This window comes from Bubalus kerabau, chromosome 5 (genome assembly GCF_029407905.1).
Source record: "Bubalus kerabau isolate K-KA32 ecotype Philippines breed swamp buffalo chromosome 5, PCC_UOA_SB_1v2, whole genome shotgun sequence".
NCBI lineage: Eukaryota > Metazoa > Chordata > Mammalia > Artiodactyla > Bovidae > Bubalus > Bubalus kerabau.
The window spans coordinates 131610098-131630719 of record NC_073628.1 but is presented as its reverse complement, the minus strand read 5'-3'; the positions used below and the strand labels follow the sequence as shown (position 1 = coordinate 131630719).

At 43.7% G+C, this 20622-nt stretch overlaps 1 protein-coding gene across 4 annotated transcripts in view; it reads left to right on the top strand.

The window, feature by feature from the left end:
* DENND1B (DENN domain containing 1B) overlaps positions 1 to 20622 on the top strand; it is a 271452-nt gene that overhangs the window by 143773 nt on the left and 107057 nt on the right. For all 4 annotated transcript variants that reach the window (XM_055583140.1, XM_055583139.1, XM_055583138.1 and 1 more), the window contains 2 exons: positions 1989 to 2099; positions 20040 to 20140. In XM_055583140.1, the coding sequence (XP_055439115.1) occupies positions 1989 to 2099; positions 20040 to 20140 (212 nt within the window). The remainder of the gene's footprint in view (positions 1 to 1988; positions 2100 to 20039; positions 20141 to 20622) is intronic.

Here is a 20622-nt window from a genome sequence, read left to right as displayed (position 1 = left end):
CTGAGAATAGAAACTTTTTTTTTTGGAACTGAGAAAAAAATTTAACTTTTTATTTTATGTTGGTGTATAGTCGATTATCAAGGTTATGATCGTTTCAGGTGAACAGCAGAGGGACTCAACCATCCATATACATGTATCCATTCTCTCCTAAGCCCCGCTGCCATCCAGGCTGCCATATAACACTGAGCACAGTTCCATGTGCTGTTCGGTAGATCCTTGTTCATTACCCGTTTTAAATACAGCAGACTGTACATGGCCATCCCAAACTCTCTAACTATCCTCCCCCCCATTAGGATATTTCATTTCTAAAAAGTCCTATTTAGGGAAATACAGAAAAGGAAAAGCAAGGACTTATACATAAGGCAGCCTTTTGCATTGGGAAATAATTCCCCATTTAGAAATTATCTTTCTTTGAGATTACAGGAACAGTGTTAATGTTGAATGCCATAAAACTATTTTGCATTATGAACAGTGGAAACAGAAGGTGAGGTAGGCTTCAAATAGAAAAAACAGGAAATGAGTCTCTCCACCAAACTCGGCATCACTTGGTGGTGGTCACAGGTTCTAATGCCCTGCTGTGATTGCCATTTTCTCCTGAGAAAGTTTCTACCTCACAGAAATGGAAGAAACAATTGGATTTAGTGTTTTCTTGCTCAACTAAAGGTTTTGGTCTTCTGGGTCATGATCCCTCTACTCCTCCAGTTTTAGTTTATTGTCGTCTCTTATATGTTGCTTTCTGATGCATTTGTTTGAGTACAGAAAATTAAAAATAAGAAGAGGATCTAAAGTTAAAGTTTATATAGGCTACCCCAATTTTGTTCTTATGTGGGGAAAATAATTTTAAGTGTTATGTCACGGAGTCAAATTAAACTGACACTTTTATTTGGTTAGAGTGGTATAAAGCTGGCCCAACATGGAATATAAACGAGACCCTCCTTCATAAAGACCCAGAGGTCTGCTTTATAAGCCTGTCTCATTGCCGGGAAACCCCATGGGCAGAGGAGCCTGGTGGGCGGCAGTCCATGAAATCACAAAAGGGTCGGACACAACTTAGCGGCTGAGCAACACCACCGTCTGTGGTTGCCTAGCGGCAGTGCCCAGCCTTTTGGCACAAAGGAGCGGCTCTGTGGAAGCCAATTTCCCATGAATGACGTGAGGGGGACGATGGTTTCAGGATAAGTCAGATGCATTACATTTACTGGGTACTTTATTTCTATTATTATTATGTTGTAATATATGAATGAGATAATTACACAGCTCACCATAATGCAGAATGAGATCACCGGGCATTATATTCTCATAAGAAGCACCGAGCCTAGACCCCTCCCATGCGCCATTCACCGAGGGGTTCAAGCTCCAAGGAGAATCTGATGCCACCACTGGTCTGGCAGGAGGCAGAGCTCAGGTGGTGATGCCAGCGATGGGGAGCGTATGTCAATACAGATGAAGCTTCTCCTTGCCTGTCTACTGCCCACTTCCTGCAACCTGGCCCTGCTCCCAGCAGGCCATGGGCTGGTACAGGTCGATGACCAGGGTCTGGGGACCCCAATCTATCCTATCAACCCATGGTATCCCTTGCTGAGTAGTTGGCACACAAGGAGAGACTCAGATGTGCTTTCTGGAGCAGCAGTTCTCAGAGTTCAGGGTGCCTGTAAGAAGCACCCAGAGTGCTTGTTGAGAAAAGGAATTCCCAAGGCTCCACTCCCAGCGGGCTGGGTAGGGCCCCAGGCAACTGGCTTCCTGTAGAGGTGTCTGGAGCCGGGGAGAGGGAGAGAGAGTGGTGATGCCCTGATCACCCTCGGAGGACACTTTCCCAGAACAGGGCTGTGTTTCAAATAAGAACCGAAGGCTCCATGCTTGGTGTGGCGGCGGAACCAGAACTGCATTTACTTATTAGTAATTTTTACTAACATCCTCCGAACACGGGTAGCCCGCGGTGGCTGTTGGCGCTGTCCCCGCACCTCACGCGGTTGTCTTTGCCCGTGCAGAGGAACCTCACGGAGTACTTCGTGGCCGTGGACGTGAACAACATGCTGCAGCTCTTCGCCAGCATGCTGCACGAGAGGCGCATCATCGTCACGTCCGGGAAGCTCAGCACCGTGAGTACCGCCCCCCAAGCCCCATGCTCTGTGCATGCTCTGCAGGCGCCATCTGCATACCCTCCTGACTCGGGGCTTTAGTCCTCCGCGGAGCACAAAGGTCTGATTTATGGAAGGCCTTCGCGGGTGCATTAAGTCAGGTTAATTATTTCTTCTTATCAGAAGATGAGAGTTTTTTTTTTTTTTTTTTTTTTTCCTTTTTCACTCCCTGGAGTTAATTTTAGTGCCTTCTACCATATAAAGAATTCTTAAGAGCTATTATGAGATCTTTATTATTCACTTGAGGCTCTTTTTCCATTGGAGCTACTTGAAAGAAATCAAGGGGCCAGGATAATAGCGGCTACCCTAACCTGGTAATAGGTGGATTCATCTTTGTTGCCAAGTCGTGGTGGGGGAGTGGATGCTATAATAGTTCTGATTTGGAGAAGCTCTTCAGACTGATAATAACTTAAAAGTCAAAATAGCATTTTTTTTTTTTTTTTTTCAAATCACAGGTTTTATGTCACTCACTGAAATGTTCTTTTGGAAGGTCTTCATTACTGCGGAAAAGGCAGGGAGAATAGAAGGAGTTTTGTTGGGTCCTAGAAAAATATTCAAAAGTATTTTTCTAGATTTCCTAATCTTTTTTCCTGCTTTAAGCATTAAAATTAAAAATTTTGACTTAAAAATGTAATATAAATGGAATTATAGTTGTGGGTAATAGGAGATATTTATTAAAAAACATTATTTAATATCCCATGAATTACCTTCCTTACAAATTTAGCTAACTGATAAAAATAAGATACTATTTTTATGTTTTGTTCCCTGGTAGTACAAATAAAAACTTTATTTTATAATGTTTTAGTGTCTTAGAGTAGAAAGAGCTTCAGGATCTCTCTAGGATACCTATTTGCTGCTAAGTCACTTCAGTCGTGTCCAACTCTGTGCAACCCCATAGATGGCAGCCCACCAGGCTCCCCTGTCCCTGGGATTCTCCAGGCAAGAACTCTGGAGTGGGTTGCCATTTCCTTCTCCAATGCAGTAAAGTGAAAAGTGAAAGTGAAGTCTCTCAGTTGTGTCTGCCTCTCAGTGACCCCATGGACTGCAGCCCACCAGGCTCCTCCGTCCATGGGATTCTCCAGGCAAGAGGACTGGAGTGGGGTGCCATTGCCTTCTCCTATTTAGGATATAACAATGAGAAAGATTAGCATCACTAACTCCATGGACATGAGTCTGAGCAAACTCTGGGAGATGGTGAAGGACAGGGAAGCCTGGTGTGCTGCAGTCCATGGGGTCTCAGAGAGTTGGTCATGACTTAGAGACTGAACAGAGTGACAAAGGTATTTTCAAAGAAGGGTTAAATGGCGACCTCAAGGCCACCCAGACAGCTGGAGATGGGCAATGTGAAACTGTGTCTCCTGGTTCTAATTTTAGGTTATTTTCCTTATTCTAGAGTCAAGAAAACAGTTTTGAGATTTTGAAATGCAATACTGATATGCTCACTTTTCAAAAAGAGTTGAACATATATTCAATATGTACTGAGAAACACCTGACGTGCATTTGAAGGACTGTGGAGAAATGTTATGGTTCTGTTGAGAATAAGTGCCAGTCAGTGGTGCAGATAATTATTTGCATTTACTTAATGTGATACTAAGAAATTCAGTCTGAATTATTTGATGCTTTTTCTAATATATTTGCTTTTCTGCTGTTTTTAACTTAACCATTGAGGTAAAAAAATTCCTATTTATTCTTTTTGTCTCTTCCTCCTCATCAGTGTTTTTTTTCAACTAGCTTTTTTTTTTTTTTTTTTTTTGGTTACCCTGATATTTCCTGCATTTATTTATTTATTTTTGGCCACACCACACAGCTTGTCCTCATCACTCTTTTAAGTCAGGTTTTTTTAAACTTATGAAGAATACTTCTATATGGATATTGTCCTGAAGATTAAGAAGATTGTGTCTTGAACATCTAGGAACCAAATTCTTGTCAAGGTTAATTCATGTAGCACATTTATTACGTGCCTACTGTGTGTTTGGCACAATCTAGGCCCTGAGGCTTCAACAGTAAGCAAAGTGAAGTCCAAACACTCCTGAAGCTTGAATCCACCAGATGTAGCAGATAGAGACACGAGTGAACGAATAGCTGTTGTGTCATGTGGTGCTGAGAACTGGAGGGTAAGGGAGGAAAGCGTGTGTGTGGAAAGTGAGAGCAGGTTCCAGTGACGTGCCCGGTGGTCCAGGGCGGCCGTCCCATGAGGTGGGACCTCTCCCGTGAGAGGCCCAAAGACAGCATTGGAGTAAGCTGTGTGAGTGAATGCAGTCTGTATAGGAACATGTTAGAAATACACCTGATGGGACACAGGATGGAGATCCTTCAGAAAACCAAAACCAGAAGAACCTCCGTGCAGTCCAGCAGTGATGCTCCTGGGCTTTTATCTGAAGAAAACAAAAACACTAACTCAAAAAGATACCTGCACTCCTGTGTTTATTGTGGCATTATTCACAATAGCCAAGATAAGCAACTTAAGTGCAAGTTAGAGATGAATGAATAAAGAAGGTGAGGTGTATATACACACACACATACATGCATACAATGGAATATTCCTCAGCCATAGAAAGGAATAAAACCTTGCCATTTATAATAATATGGGTGGACCTGGAGGGTATTATGCTAAGTGAAATAAGTTAGACTGAGAAAGGCAAATACCCTGTGCTCTCACTTATGTGTTGAATCTAGAAAACAAAACATACATAACAAAACAGAAACAGACTCACGGATACAGAGAACAAGCAGGTGGTGTCAGAGGTGACGGGGGCGGGAGGTCGGTGGGTGAAATAGGTGGAGGGGGATTGAGGCACCGACTTCCAGTTATGAAATGAATGAATCACATGAGTGTGATGTACAGCAGAGGGAATGTTCTCAGTGACGTTACCACTTTGGTGACAGATGGTAACTAGACTTACTAGTGCGGATCATTTTGTAACATACAGTGCTCAGTATCATGTCCAACTCTTCACGACCCCCTGGACTGTAGACCGCTTGGCTCTGTCCATGGGATTCTCCAGGCAAGATTACTGGAGTGGGTTGCCATCTTTTCTTCCAGGAGACCTTCCTGGCCAGGAATCAAACCTGCATCTCTTGCATCTCCTACATTGGCAGGTGGATTCTTTACTACTGAGCCATCCGGGAAGCCCTTTGTAATGTATAAAAATCCCAAATCACTATATTGTACACCTGAAACTAATGTAGTATAATATTTTGTCAGTTATACTGCAATTAAAAAAAGGAAACTGCATACATGTAAATATTGTGTAAAAAATTTTTTTTTTGGTAAGTAATACTAGTGTTTCTTTCTGCTATAATTTATAAACACTTCTTAATGTCTAGGTAACTCCTCTTTCACTCAGCTTTTGACTTTCAACCTGGGAGTAGTACTAATTGTAATCTCATAGAGTTGCTTTAAAGATTATGGATATGGGTACATGCACACACACATATATATACACATATGTATGTACACACACATATGTACATATGAAGTGCTTAGAGTTTTGTCTGCATAAGATTAAATGACCATTAGCTATAAATTTATAATAGACTGGATCTGCAGTTTAGATAAAAAATTAACATGCCTACCCTTTTACTTTGTTTGAATTAAAAAAATAAATGACTTTAATAAAGGCTCGGTATTAAAGAATGCTCAAACTACAGCACAATTGCACTCATCTCACAAGCTAGTAAAGTAATGCTCAAAATTCTCCAAGCCAGGCTTCAGCAATACGTGAACCATGAACTTCCAGATGTTCAAGCTGGTTTTAGAAAAGGCAGAGGAACCAGAGATCAAATTGCCAACATCCGCTGGATCATGGAAAAAGCAAGAGAGTTCCAGAAAAACATCTATTTCTGCTTTATTGACTATGCCAAAGCCTTTGACTTTGTGGATCACAATAAACCGTGGAAAATTCTGAAAGAGATGGGAATACCAGACCACCTGACCTGCCTCTTAAGAAACCTATATGCAGGTCAGGAAGCAACAGTTAGAACTGGACATGGAACAACAGACTGGTTCCAAATAGGAAAAGGAGTATGTCAAGGCTGTATATTGGCACCCTGCTTATTTAACTTATATGCAGAGTACATCATGAGAAACACTGGGCTGGAAGAAGCACAAGCTGGAATCAAGATTGCCGGGAGAAACATCAATTACCTCAGATATGCAGATGACACCACCCTTATGGCAGAAAGTGAAGAGGAACTCAAAAGCCTCTTGAAAGTGAAAGAGGAGAGTGAAAAAGTTGGCTTAAAGCTCAACATTCAGAAAACGAAGATCATGGCATCTGGTCCCATCACTTCATGGGAAATAGATGGGGAAACAGTGTCCGACTTTGTTTTTTTTGGGCTCCAAAATCACTGCAGATGGTGATTGCAGCCATGAAATTAAAAGACGCTTACTCCTTGGAAGGAAAATTATGACCGATCTAGATAGCATATTCAAAAGCAGAGACATTACTTTGCCAACAAAGGTCTGTCTAGTCAAGGCTATGGTTTTTCCAGTGGTCATGTATGGATGTGAGTGTTGGACTGTGAAGAAAGCTGAGCGCCGAAGAATTGATGCTTTTCAACTGTGGTGTTGGAGAAGACTCTTGAGAGTCCCTTGGACTGCAAGGAGATCCAACCAGTCCATCCTAAAGGAGATCAGTCCTGGGTGTTCTTTGGAAGGAATGATGCTAAAGCTGAAACTCCAATACTTTGGCCACCTGATGTGAAGAGTTGACTCATTGGAAAAGACTCTGATGCTGGGAGGGATTGGGGGCAGGAGGAGAAGGGGTGACAGAGGATGAGATGGCTGGATGGCGTCACCAACTCAATGGTCATGAGTTTGAGTGAACTCCGGGAGTTGGTGGTGGACAGGGAGGCCTGGCGTGCTGCAACTCATGAGGTTGCAAAGAGTCAGACACGACTGAGCAACTGAACTGAACTGATTAGGGAGTTGTTTCTTATATTCGAGGTAAACTCAATACTAGTTGTTTCTGAGAGTTCCTAAAAACGTGGTGGTGGTGTCAGCTCTCAGTTAACAGCTTCGCTTTGGTTCACTGTCTGGGGCAGGAGGACTGATAAAAGAAACATAATTCAAGCTTGGTTTCATGATCTCCTCACCCATCTTACGTGGAGGAAGCTGCATTGAATCTAGCTTAACAGATTTCATGCACATACACACATATACACACACATGCTATAAATTCCAGACACAGTAATGTTTAAGGTCAAAGAGTAGTATCATAACATAAATTAGAAATAAGCTATTTTTTAGAAAGAGTTTGGTGAAATCTCTGAAACAACCAAGGAAGGAATGTTTAATGTATCAATGAACTGAGGTTAAAAGACTACTCTCCATGAAGCTTTTTACATTCTTATAGGATTGTATATATGATAAAAACTATAATGTTATTTCATGCAAGAAATTGTGTTTGGCCTATTTTCAGTTGCTTTTAAATTGATGACCAGATTGTTAATTACTAGAAGAACACAAGTAAGTTATCTTTACATACATAATTTTATTATAGTTTTGGGAACTTTGGATTTACATTTTGATGGTCCTAATTGTGTTAGAGTCGTGTTTGTCAACGCTATAGCTTGCTGGGGTTTCACTGGTGATCCACTGGCAGATAATGAGCTGTTTGAGGACCCTTTCCTTTAGGTATTGTTTGTACTTAAAATTTTGCTTTGTAAATTATCTTTTTAGTGATAAACTTTAAATGAACAGTTTAGTCTTGAGATATGTTAGCAGAAGTATCAAGAATATTGTGATGTTTTAATAGTTTTTCACAGGTCTTTCCTCCTTTATATTAAGATGTATTTGGTTAGGACGCACTGTTGTATTTTTCTGTTTTTGAGTTGAATGAATTGGGACGTGATTGGTTGTGTGTTCATCCTTCTGACGTGCACGTTATCCCATACACACAGAAGGGTTCCTGGCAACCCTGAACAAGAACATTGATTTTGTACATGCCGTGGGCAGACCCTGGAGGTTGAAGCCCCAAGCCAACAGCAGACGAGCGGAGCGCCTCGGCCCTGAGTCTCCTGTATTCAAAGCAAAGGAATAAATCATGACATTACAAGGGTGTATCCGCTGACTTATTGCTGTTTTGTGACCGGGGGTAGGCAGAGATTGCTGTTTAAAGCCGTGTCATCGGCTCTCAAGTCAGCCAGGCATGAAGCCTTGTCATGTGCTCTGTAACTGGGCCTCCCCAGACTTCCCCTAATGAGTCAGCTGGGGCCGTGCATTCTGTCTGCCGCACCGGGCTGCCCGGCGTCTGACAGCAGCCCTCTCGTCGTCCTGTCAGTGATGTGTTAACTAGAGTGTGTCCTCGTGGCCTGCGGAAACAGCTACAAGCCACGCTCCCCTCCGAGCGGCTGTCTGCGTGTGGGCTCCCACTCCGACCCGCATGTAGTGGGCGGGCAGCAGCCTCGCGGCCCGTGAGTGCACTAGTCACAGAGCCCTGAGCGCGCTCCATGTCCTGGGGGGCGGCCGGCACGCGGCGCGCCCTGCGTGCCCGAACTGCGCTGAGTCACTGTCCTCTCCTCTTTTGTTACGGTTGCCCCCAGGCGTTTCAGCGTAAACTTCCGCCCCGCTCTCATTAATACCATCCAAGGCCTCTGCAGAAGGACATCCTGTGATCCCCGGGAAGTCGGCTGGCGAAGTGTAGACGTCACAGGTCGGGTTGGATGGAGGGGGAGCCTGGAGGGGGTCCAACCCTTCCATCTGGGTTTTCCGTCATCTGCACTCGGCCTTCCACCTGTATCCGCATTTCATCTGAAGCCTGCTGTACAGAGAGCCTTTCTGGAGACCAAGAACTGAACAGTTGGGAGAGAACAAAGATTACCCAATCTCCTCTCCATCCCAGATGATCGAAGTGTGTTTTCCCGGCTTAGCGATTTTAAAGCTACAGCAGACTGGTGCAGTTAACAGGTATTACCCCGACCTCTCAGGGAAAGGTAGTCTGGAACCAGCTTTTAGGTTTTTATTTCTTCCCGAAGCCCACAGCAACCAGTCACGTCGGCTGACCGTGCATACAGTGGCTCTGCTTCTCGGTGTGGTATTTGACTTGATCCTCTTCTTCGGAGCACTGTGTTTGCATGCGTTGCCAGGCGGATGTGGCCAGAGTGTGCAAGCAGAACTGTCGAGGCAGTTGTGTGACACTGTGGGAAGTTAACTTCTAAGATGGGAAAACTGCTTGTGTTTGCATCTTCCAAGCCTTGAGGTGATGAGAGCTGTTTTTCACAGAAATGAGGATATAAAGGGTCAGAACTGTAGTGGTGTGTGTGCAGTAATTTAATCTTTTAATTGTGACTATCAGAAAAGTTTATAGAATAACCTTTGCACTAATTATGTAATGTAATATGAAGTGTTCACCTGACATGGGAATTATCAGGATAGAAACATGTCTTATTGCCCCTTTGACACTTGTCTCTTTGAATAATAATAATTATAAATAGTAATGCTGGCAGTGATGATGTTAAAGGTTTCTTCATAAATGCTGAAGTTCACAAGTTACAGGGCAATTTCCACACAGTCTTTAGAAAGACTTGTGTTCAGCTGTCTTCAACTAGAAGATTTTTTTTTTTTTTAAACCTATGCTCAAATTGTAATTCGTTGGTGGGAAAGTTATCCATCATCTTGTACCCTTTCAGCTTTATGAGTGTCTGTCGCTATACTGAATCTTGTTCAATCTGTACAGGAACTTGGTTTGGTATCTTTGGGCCTTCATGTAGTTCTAAGTAGGACAAACTGCTTTCTTCTGTTGGAAAGTGATATTTTCTTCACTCATTGGATATTTATGGTGCCAAGGGAGGCTTCTGCCTCTTGTTGTGTAGAAACAAACTGATTTATTCTTGGTCATTGAGGTCAGTCGCTCCAGCCAGTAGATTAGTCCCAGTTAGCCTGCTGGTTCAGTGGCATTAAGGGGCTAGAGGGCCAGGTAGCATCTCATTGTCTGGTTCAGGTGGACGTCTCCCGTTGAGAGGTCCAATCTGCAAACCAGAAGAGGTCTGCTCAGCTGGGGCAGGAAGGAGAACTTGCCCAAGTAGGGTGTTAGGTGTGGTAACGTGGGGGCCACCCCACCTCACCCCTGACCTGTGATCCCATGTCTTCTGGCTTTGGGAGAAGCAACACCGTGAAATGTTTTCTGATTCAGAGAGTGTCCTTCATCATGTAAAACAGAGCTGCCCCCCACCTCCCCTCAAGAGTGCTGTTCCCCCATGGCGGACATACCTGGGTCTTGGGCGTGCCGCCCCCCTTCCAGTTAGGCCAGTGGCTTCTTGGCTCCAAGTGTGGGTGAGAAGAGTCGAGTCCACGGCCCTGAGCCTGCCGCATCAGTTTGCAGTTAGATAGATAACCCTGATGATTTGCATGCTGTATGCAGTGCCATGCCCTCAGGGGTGTGCTTCTCTGAGTCTGGTGGTGGCCGTGCTTGCAGAGATGGCAGGTCCTCCCCCAAACCTTCGTCCAGTGACCCTGAGCCTGATCAGGCCTCCTCCTCAACGGAAGAGGTGCAGCGTCCTTAACTGATGACACTTCGTGGCCCAGCCGCTTGCCAGGGAGATGCCTCCCTAGATGCCTCCTGCCGCCGAACCTCCCGAAGCAGGTTCAGTGGCCCACCTGGAGCCGCTGGGGGTGTCGCCCTGTGGGAGCCGGCCTCCCAGGGCCCAGCATCCATCCACCCTCCTGTAGTGCGTCTCAGGGGCCTCTGCCCCTACCCAGGACAGCAGAGGTGCCCCAAGAGCCCAGGGCGCAGGCCAGGAGCGGAGAGGGAATCTGGGGCAGGGGGCAGGCTTTGAAGGCACAGCTTCCCCAAACCTGTCATCTCCCCGACATTTACCATGGTGATAAATAGTGTCATGGGAGGAGGGGAGCGAGTTAACCACCTGGGAAGAAAACCAGGAACTTGGTTTTGAAGGAGACTTTTGGCTTTGGTCGAGTTTTCCAAACAAGAGTGGAGCAGTATTTATTCATTTAGTATTGATAAAATATTATTATTTGCCAGGTACTGGGAATTTCAAGGTTATTTATGATTCTAAGTCGTAAATAATAAATTATATCATGTCAATCAAGGCCTAGGCAGCGTGAATAGGACTCTGATGTGGGAAAGGTAGGAGAGAGGACAGTAGGTTAAAAGCTGACCCCAGTAGCACGCCTGGTTCTTGGAAGGAAGTTGGTGTTTTGTCTTGGAAATATTTACTTGTCGTGTGTGTATGTGTGTGTGTCTGTGTGTGTGTGTGAGAGAGAGGTCGTGCTACAAAATCTGGCTGGACAGACAGGCAGTGGCCAGATTGTGAAGAATCTCGTTTGCTAAATTAAGGGGTTTGGATTTTATCCAGCAGACTGTGGGGAGGCAAATAGGGGACATGCTGTGATCAGCTTTGTTTTGGGGACAGGAACTCTGATGGCGTTATATTAGTAAAAGAAAACTGGAGTAGGGAAACTGACTGACAGGCATCCAGTGAAAAGGCAGTCACAGTGATTCGACCAGAGTTGGCCAGGTCCTGAATGAACAGCGACCACGAAAGGCAGGTGAGGCTGGGGTTTAGAAACGTGGCGCATAAGGGGACGTCTGTCGTGTGCATAGCCTGCTTGAAAGCAGATAAAGAAGAGGGGCAAGTTTAGGCTGACACATAAAGGACAGACACTCACCAGGTATTTCCTGAGTGTCTGACGCAGCGGGGCCGAGCCTGCTGTCATTTGCTATGAGTAAGTAGTGACTCTATGGAGTGTGTGTATGCGAGTGCACACACACACACACACGTAGATGCTTATGTGCATGTTTACATATCTGTGCTTAGTTGCTCAGTCGTGTCCGACTCTTTGCAACGCCATAGACTGTAGCCTGCCAGGCTCTTCTGTCCATAGAATTCTCCAGACAAGAATACTAGAGTGGGTTGCCATTCGCTTCCTCAGGGGATCTTCCTGAAGATCTTCCCAGCAATTTAACCCTGGTCTCCTACACTGCAGGCAGATTCTTTACTGTCTGAGCCACCAGAGAAGCCCATGTTTATATATAGGTGTATACATTTAAAAGTGTTTGAGGTGTATGCCAAATACACATATATGTACTTTAAGTGTGTACGTGAATATTATATACAATGTAAATAATACAGCATATAATATATATATATATGTAGTGTTTCATTCTCATTTAATTATACGTAATTTATGAATGGTTAGAGTCATTTTGCCCCACTTGTAAAGGTTTAGAAACTCCTTTGGGGCTGCCTCACACCTGTGGTTGTCTTTCCGTTGTTAGTGGTTCACCATCAATTTTGTTCCTGGTTAAGAGATGTTTGTAGGTTTTGATTTTCAGAGATGCTTAATAGTTTTAGAAAATAGGTTCAGTCAATTGGGTTTTATTTATTGGTTGTTTGGACCATGTCCCTCAATATGGTAGTAGTGTGATTATACCAATATTATCATTTAAAATTAGAGATTTATGTTTCAGTTCATGATTACTCAACTGAAAACATTGGATGATTTCATGTAAGCCAATTTTTTCTTTTATCCTGAAATTTATTATGTAACAGATGAAACAGTTGAACAAGAGTGATCTCCAGGTTTCTTCCTAATTGTCAGTTGCAGGATTCTTTAATTGTATAGTTTACTTCTTAAATAACTGCCTCATTTTTAAAGTATAGTTTGTATATAATTCACACGAACATCCTTACTTCCAGTCCTCTGGAACCCAGGGTCTGGAAGCTTGTGTGGAGAGAAGGCAGGTACGTTTGAGTTATGTTACAGTGTCAGGCTCCTGAATTTTGTGGAAAAGTAGATGGGTTCCTCTAGGAAAAGCAAAACTGCTGCTGAATTGACTTGAAGAGTGTGAACTAGAGAGCAGAGAGAGCGGCAGACTTAGTGGCGGGAACGTCACGCAGGGGAGGAAGTGGGTGGGCCGGCGGTGTTTCTGTGCAGTGTGACAGCCGCAGAAACGCAGAGCTGAGGCTCCCTCGCGTGTAGGCTCCTTGAGGGCAGGGGTCTCGCGTCTCTGGCTCATCATCCTGTCCCCAGCACCAGTGGCGATGTCTGACACCTGTGTTATGTCCCCACATCTAGTTGTGTGGTCTTGGGCAGTTGGTTTAACTTTGTTTCGGTTCCCCCACCTGTAAAATGAATGAAAGCATGAGTATATGAAAGCAGCAAGCCAGCGAGAAACGTTAGAGCTGTTTGGCTGGCCAGCCGCGAGATGAGCAGAGCTTTCCCAGGGAGTTGGGTGCAGGGAGGTCAGGATGAATGTTTGGCAGTGAAACAGCAGGACACACCGCCCTCAAGGAGGAGGCAAGAGTGACGTGTAAGATAACATCTTATTATAAAAAAGCATTGAAAACCAAAGGGTACAACCAACCGCTGTCCTCTTTCATGCTACAGGATTGCTGTTTCAACTGTCAAGTGGAGTGTTAAGAGTTTTGCTGTATTAAGAATGTTTCATAGTTGGAATAACCTTGCAGTTTTCAGGTAGCCGGCTGCTACCTTTCTTGGCCTAAACTTTTAAATGTGAATGTAAATTAAATGCGTTTAAACAGATGGTCTCTTTATGCTTTCCACTAAAATTTTTTTCATTCCATGAGGAATTTATCGCTGCAGCAGTTTATTCTGTGCACCTATAACTGTTTATAGCGCTTAGGTTTCTGAGTTAAATATTGATTCACTTAAAAATCAAATGAAGTCTCTAATCAATATTTCTTGCATTTTATGCATAAATAAATTCCTAGGGAACATAAATATGTCCCTCAGTAATTCCTATAGAACTTTAGTTGCAGGCAGAGGGACTTTTATAGAAAAAAAAAAAAGAAAGACTCTGGCTAAGAGACACAGAGCCCCGAGTAACGGGAGCAGCGATGGGTCAGGATGAGATCTTTACTTGTAAAGTGTGTGAATTAGAATCGTGCTGTTTTCTGTTGCGGTCATCACACTCAATGGACCATCTTCCTGTCGTCTCCTTGGAAATCTGGTAATGTGTTTTTTTCCCTCCTCAAAATGCATGTTTACCGAATCACTTCAAACATGGCCTAGTTGTATCAGGGGGCTGATTTCCTCTAATAAATATCTAGTTTAACTTTTAGAGCAAAGTGAGATTTCATATCACAAAGGGAAGGAACTTGGGTTTCGCTTCCAACTAAGTATACTTGCAGATTGAGGTGATGACTTGTAGAATTTTCATCAGCCCCCTCTGTGACATCTTGGAGAGCCTGCTCTGTTGGTTTCCTGCAGACTCTGATGCCTGGGGAAAGTTTTTTACATTGCACCTCTATCATAGATGTTGAATTTTTCATTTAAAGGTCAGCTGTTCTTGTTTGTCTGTTCAAAGACTCCTTCTCTGCTATATAATTAGTATAAAATGTTTTCAGCCAGTATTTATTATTCAAAGCCTTATAATGATGGGGATTTTGAATCTTTGTATATCAAAAGCCAGCTTAAAATAACGGTTATTGTATTCTGGAGCCTGCCGGCATTGGTACCCTGGCTTTGCCACTTGCTAGTTGTGTGAAGTGAAGTCAAAGTGAAAGTTGCTCAGTCCTGTCCGACTCTTTGCGACCCCATGGACCATACAGTCCATCTAATTCTCCAGGTCAGAACACTGGAGTGGGTAGCTGTTTCCTTCTCCAGGGGATCTTCTCAACCCAAGGTTCAAAGCCAAGTCTCCTGCATTGCAGGCAGATTCTTTACCAGCTGAGCCACAACAAAGCCCAAGAATACTGGAGTGGGTAGCCTATCCCTTCTCTAGCAGGTCTTCCCGACCCAGGAATCAACCCGGGGTCTCCTGCGTGGCAGGCGGGTCCTCCCGCGGCGCTAGCTGTGGAACCGCAGGCCAGCGGTGTAACTTTGCTGCAGGGTCCTGGTCTGTAAAGTGGGCGTGATGATAATCGCACCTATTTCATAATGTTGTTGTAGGATTAAACCTGAGTGTGTCGAGTGCTGAGAATATGCCGGGCCCAGGGCCAGCTTGCGTCACGTAAACACGTACTCCTCACTGTTAACAGTAACAGCACTGCCCTTAGACTTGTGGCCACAAAGGGAAGGCCCCGTCTCCTTTATACCGTGACTCAGTTCACTGTGAGCAGCCTTTGTTGTCAGATTTCTCTGATTTCACAGGCCCCAGGTCTTGTCTCTCTCACGTGGCTTCCATACATACTTATTTCACAGTTGTACTCTATAGGAAATAAATATCCCTGTGAGTTTTGTGTGTGTGTGAGTATGTTGGGACTATATCAGTTTGGCATATTGAGTATGCTTGGTGAAATTATATGTGGATTTATATTTTCCTTTGCCATTTAACAAAGACGATAAGGATTTTTTTTTCCTTAAGCCTTTATTTGATAGCTTTTTTTCTTTATTTGGTACCTTTCATTTTTGCTCAGTGACAGACGTGTATTCCTTCAGTCTCAAGAATGTGATGTCAGTGATATCTTCTGACCCAAACACTGAATCTTCTTCTCCCCACATCCCCTGGTTTCTTGAAGAACCGTGGTAGAGAAACAGCTGACAAATGTCAAAAGAGCGCTGTGGGGGGGGGGGTGGGGGTCTAACCCGATTATGAACCTATAACTACCTAGAATCTTAGGTAATTCTAATCAAAGTAATGTGATTATCTTTTCCCTGTTTATTGATCTCGTTTCTTTTTTTTAAATTCCCTTGTAGTTCATTTATAATATTTTGCTTGTTTCAGGTGGACCGTATGGTTCGGTGTTTATTTATAGACTCTGCATCATTTGATCTCATTTCTTTACAGGCCTTCATTCTCCAAAGCAAACCTCTACAGCACATCGTTTGCTTTCCTCCGTCTGCAAAGTTCTGGAAATGTTCTAGGGAATTGATTTGCTGTGACAGTCAGCACTGCGTTCAGGGGTGCAGACAGATCTCATCTAGAATGAAACCTGGCATCTTCACCAGGTCCCGGGAGTTTCCTCAGCTCCAACCTGCTTCCTCTCTGACCTTACCCCCTGCTGCTCCGCCGTTTGATCCAGTCAGCTGAGCCCCCCGCTACTCGGTGAAGGTGCCGAGCCTGCCCTGCCCCAGGACTCCTGGATGCCCCTCTCCCCGAGTGCACCCTCCTTGGATCCCAGGGTTTAGTCGGATCTCAGTGCCCGTGTGGCTGTGTCAGAGTTTGTACCCCACCTCTTGTGTAGGATGGCCCCTCTGTCACACTCTCCCCTCTTCCCTGCTTTAGGTTTCTATGCAGAATTTACCTCCAGCTCAGACGTGAATGTATGTCTTACTTGTTTCCTGTTTGTTCTCTGCTCTGATGCGAGAGTGCCATGGACACGGGCTTGTTCTGCATCCCTGCCCCTTTGTTCTTGCTGTTGAGTCACTCAGTCGCGTCCGCCTCTTTGCGACCCCATGGACTGCAGCACCCCAGGCTCCCTGTCCTTCGCCAACTCCCATAGCTTGCTCAAACTCATGTCCACTGAGTCAGTGATGCCATCCAACCATCTCATCCTCTGTCGTCCGCTTCTCCTCCCACCTTCAATCTTTCCCAGCATCAGGGTCTTTTCCAGTGAGTCGGCTCTTGGTATCAGGTGGCCAGAGTATTGGAACTTCAGCTTCAGCATCAGTCCTTCCAATGAATATTCAGGGTTGATTTCCTTTAGGATGGACTGGTTGGATCTTCTTGCAGTCCAAGGGACTCTCAAAGAGTCTTCTCCAGCACCACAGTTTGAAGACATCAATTCTTCAGTGCTCAGCCTTCTTTATGGCCCCAACTCTCACATCCATACGTGACCACTGGAAAAACCATAGCTTTGACTAGATGGACCCTTGTTGGCAAAGTGATGTCTCTGCTTTTTAATATGCTGTCTAGGTTTGTCACAGCTTTTCTTCCAAGGAGCAAGAATCTTTTAATATCATGGCTGCAGTCAGTGTCTGCACTGATTTTGGAGCCCAAGAAAATCAAGTCTGTTTCTGTTGCTTAGTAGAAATTTATGATGGCACATGGCAGGGACTCAAAAACTTTGCTGAATTAAGTGACTAAGTTATTATACTATTTCCAACTTCACAGTTACCTACTGTGCATTAAATCTTTCTGAGATTAGATAGATTTTGAAGGTGGGTCTGAATTATTGTCTAGGTAAAGTGTTCTGTTAACCATCTTTATGGAAAAAAAAATTCTTAACCATTTCTAAAGATATAAAGTGTTAGAATTGATCTGATCTAAGATTAAAGAAGTTAGATCTCTCTGAGACCGTGTTTACAGATCATATAGCATGTATTTCTTAAAGATGAGGAAACCGGGGTCTGGTTCTGTTTGTGGGTGTGTGTGTGTGTGTCTGTGTTGTGGGTGTGCCAGTTACACAGCCTCAGGGGCAGTGCCCTGACTCGTCTGTGATGTAGTTCATTGTTATTACCTTGTACAACATTGTTATTACCTTGTACAATATAACTTCTTAATTTCCTAGTAAATTTACTTTTCCTTGTTTTTTTTTTGTTTTGTTTTGTTTTTTGTTTTGTTTTTGTTTTTTACTTACTGCCTCACCCACAAGCATGTGCTGTGATCGGATATTCTCTGCTTTCTTAAGTCACATAGTTGTTACATGGTGCTGGGTGGACATGGACGATCTTCTATTTCTGCCTTCTTTGGAAATCTCCACGTGTTAACAGAATCAGTATTTGCAAGAGCAAATTCCTCCAAGTTCCACCTAAACCTGACACTTTTGTTGCATTTCTTTAAATAATTCATCCTGGTTGATTAAGCCAGAACCTGTGGATTGGTGGGGGGGAGTATTTTTAACTCTCCCTGTGGCCAATCCCTTGCATCTGGGAGGTTGCCCAATTCTGCAGAGCTTCCTTCTTTCCTGGAGGGTCTCGATTAGCTGATGTGACCCTCTACCAAATGTTGGCCTTCACAGAAAGTTTGTGACTTTGTTTCTTGTTGCAGAAATCGTCCTCTGAGAAACCAGTCAGATTCATCAGATGATACTGTGTCTTATTAGCGAGCAATTCATGACTTCCTTTGGGGAGGACCTTCATGACTTCCTTTGGGGAGGACCATCATGACTTCCCTTGGGGAGGACCATCAAGGGCGTAGGGGGAAGTCTGTAGTATTGAATACAGTGCTTTGGACTCTGGTGTGCCCAGTAAATTAGCTTAATGTTGTTATAATTCCTCATTTTGAGAATGCATTTCCCCTCCTGTTACACAGTTAATTATTTTCTCAACAATGAAAAAATACTTTCCTTTTAAAAACAGTTTTCAATGAGCTGTTTTAAAAAGCCATCTCTCTGCAGATGTAGAAATCGAGTAAATTAAGTGCCTTTCACAGCTCTGTGAGTGCTTTTAGCCCATCAGGTGACACTGAAGCTTTTAAAGTTGCCTCATTCACAGCCAGGGAGCACAAGCAAGCTAAGAATTGACATCACTGAGATCAACTCCATTTTCATTTCCCTCTGGTTCAGATATATAAGAGAAGTCAGTGTGGTCTGAAACTGTTAAAGAGAAGCATCTGAATGCCTCCTAGTGGTATACTGTGTGGGCTAATTAAGAAATTTTAAAAATATTTATAGAAGGAATATTTTAAATTATTAAAACTTATAAATGCAAAGTACTAAAACCCTGTGATGATAACATTCCAAATGGAACAAATACATTTTTTGCTATATAAAAATTAATTCAAAATCTTAACCAGAAAAAATATAATACATATGATGAAGATGACTGTATTTTTAATCAAGATTTTTATGTTTTTGGTTCAGATTAGATTATTGCAACTGACTTTTAAAAAATTTAGTGGAACTATTTTGCACTTAAATATAGACAAATGTTGCTACTAAGATTGAATTGCTTTGTTTACATTTATCCCTTCAATTTGACTACCATATGAACTTTAATTTCTTTGTATGATAAAACAAATAATGGCTTATAGAAATTTTGTGGTGCATTTTCAGATAGTTTTATTTTTAAATTCCATTTTTCAAGTCGAATGAAAACTTTTATTCATTCAGTGTCTTGAAAATGCAGACTATAGTAAAACTTTAAAATGAGGAAGAATGCTGATTTAAATATTGCTTTAAATGCTAAAAAAAAAAAAGGTCTCAAGACTTAGAGAAATATAATTTAAAATGTAAACGAAGTCACAGGGAAAGAATTCTGATGAGGGTCAGTGGGCGGGGCGCGGGGGGGAGCAATATCCCTTTGTTAAGCATTAAAAAAATATTTAATTAACTGCTTGCCAAAACAAAACAATTAAAATGGCAATTACCTTTAAAATAGCATCAGTGTATTTGCAGCTGTTGTGGTATAAAGCTAGGAAGCACGATGTTAATCTGAAAGGAGCAGTTTACGAAATTATGATGTCCTTGGCTTCCTGTGGTACAGCTGTCGAGCTCGGGCAGCGCGCTGGTCAATGGTGACATTCTCCGTGTCAGCGAGCAGCGTCTCCTGATACCATCACCCGAGGTTCACACGTCGCGGCGGCTCCAACTGTCGAACGCCAGGTCCCCAGGCGCTGCTGCAGCTTCCAGGCTCCCCCGCCTGGCTCACGTTTCATTCTTTGGCAATTTGCCCTAATGATATCCCTGCGGAGCCCCCAGCCTCGCCTCCCCCCAGACCGCATCACGGCGCATTCATCCCAGCGAGCCGGGCACGGGCAGCACACGCCGTAATTTGCCGCAGTTCCTCCTAAGACGCTGGCCTGATGTTTCAGGTTTACTTAGGTTCTTAGTTTTGACCCCAAACAGTCTATGTTACGAAGCTATAACCGTCCGTGTAAGATGCCCAAGAAGCTACTTTGCTGTTTATGCATTTTTCAGGACAGCTTCTGAAACATGAGACTTTTTTTTTTTACAAGCAGAATTGATCAAAATAATACGATTCAAGATCATACATGGCTTTATGAGCATGGTCCATCTTTGATAACTTGAGCGTGTCTCTCCGTGTGGAGGGTCAGCGGCTACTCACTGTTGTTTTCCTTTTACACTTTCTAGTTAACTGCCTGTCTGCACGGCTCGGTCGCCCTGCTGTACCCGATGTACTGGCAGCACATATACATCCCGGTGCTCCCCCCGCACCTGCTGGACTACTGCTGGTAAGTTGGCTCTGCCGGCTCCCGTGGGCCCAGACTTGAGGACTGGGAGACGCCGCCTCATCTGCAGATTAAGTAAGCTTGGAGGGCTTACTCATGTGTATGTGTATGAATGAGACCTCTCAAATCCAACATGGAGATCAGCAGTAAGTATTAAAAGGTGGTCAGGGTGGTTCTTTCCAAAGGTAGCAAGAATCTATTCTTGGCAAACATGAAGTTCTTTAGATTTCCTTGAGTTTGTTCTATGGTCATTGAGATAATTAAATGCACAGATAGAAGCTGACCCAGTCTTAACAGCTGTGGTTAGGAACGTTTTGTAGAAGTTGTAGTATCAGTCAGAGAGCCCGTGTCCCAGGAGTTAGAATTTGTCTGCAGAGTCTTTGAGAATCCAGGCTGTCTCTGTAGGGGCACATGTCCATCCCCTCCACCCCAAGGCATGCTTTCCCACACACACTTCCCCCAGTAGCATGCCTGGTACCAGATAC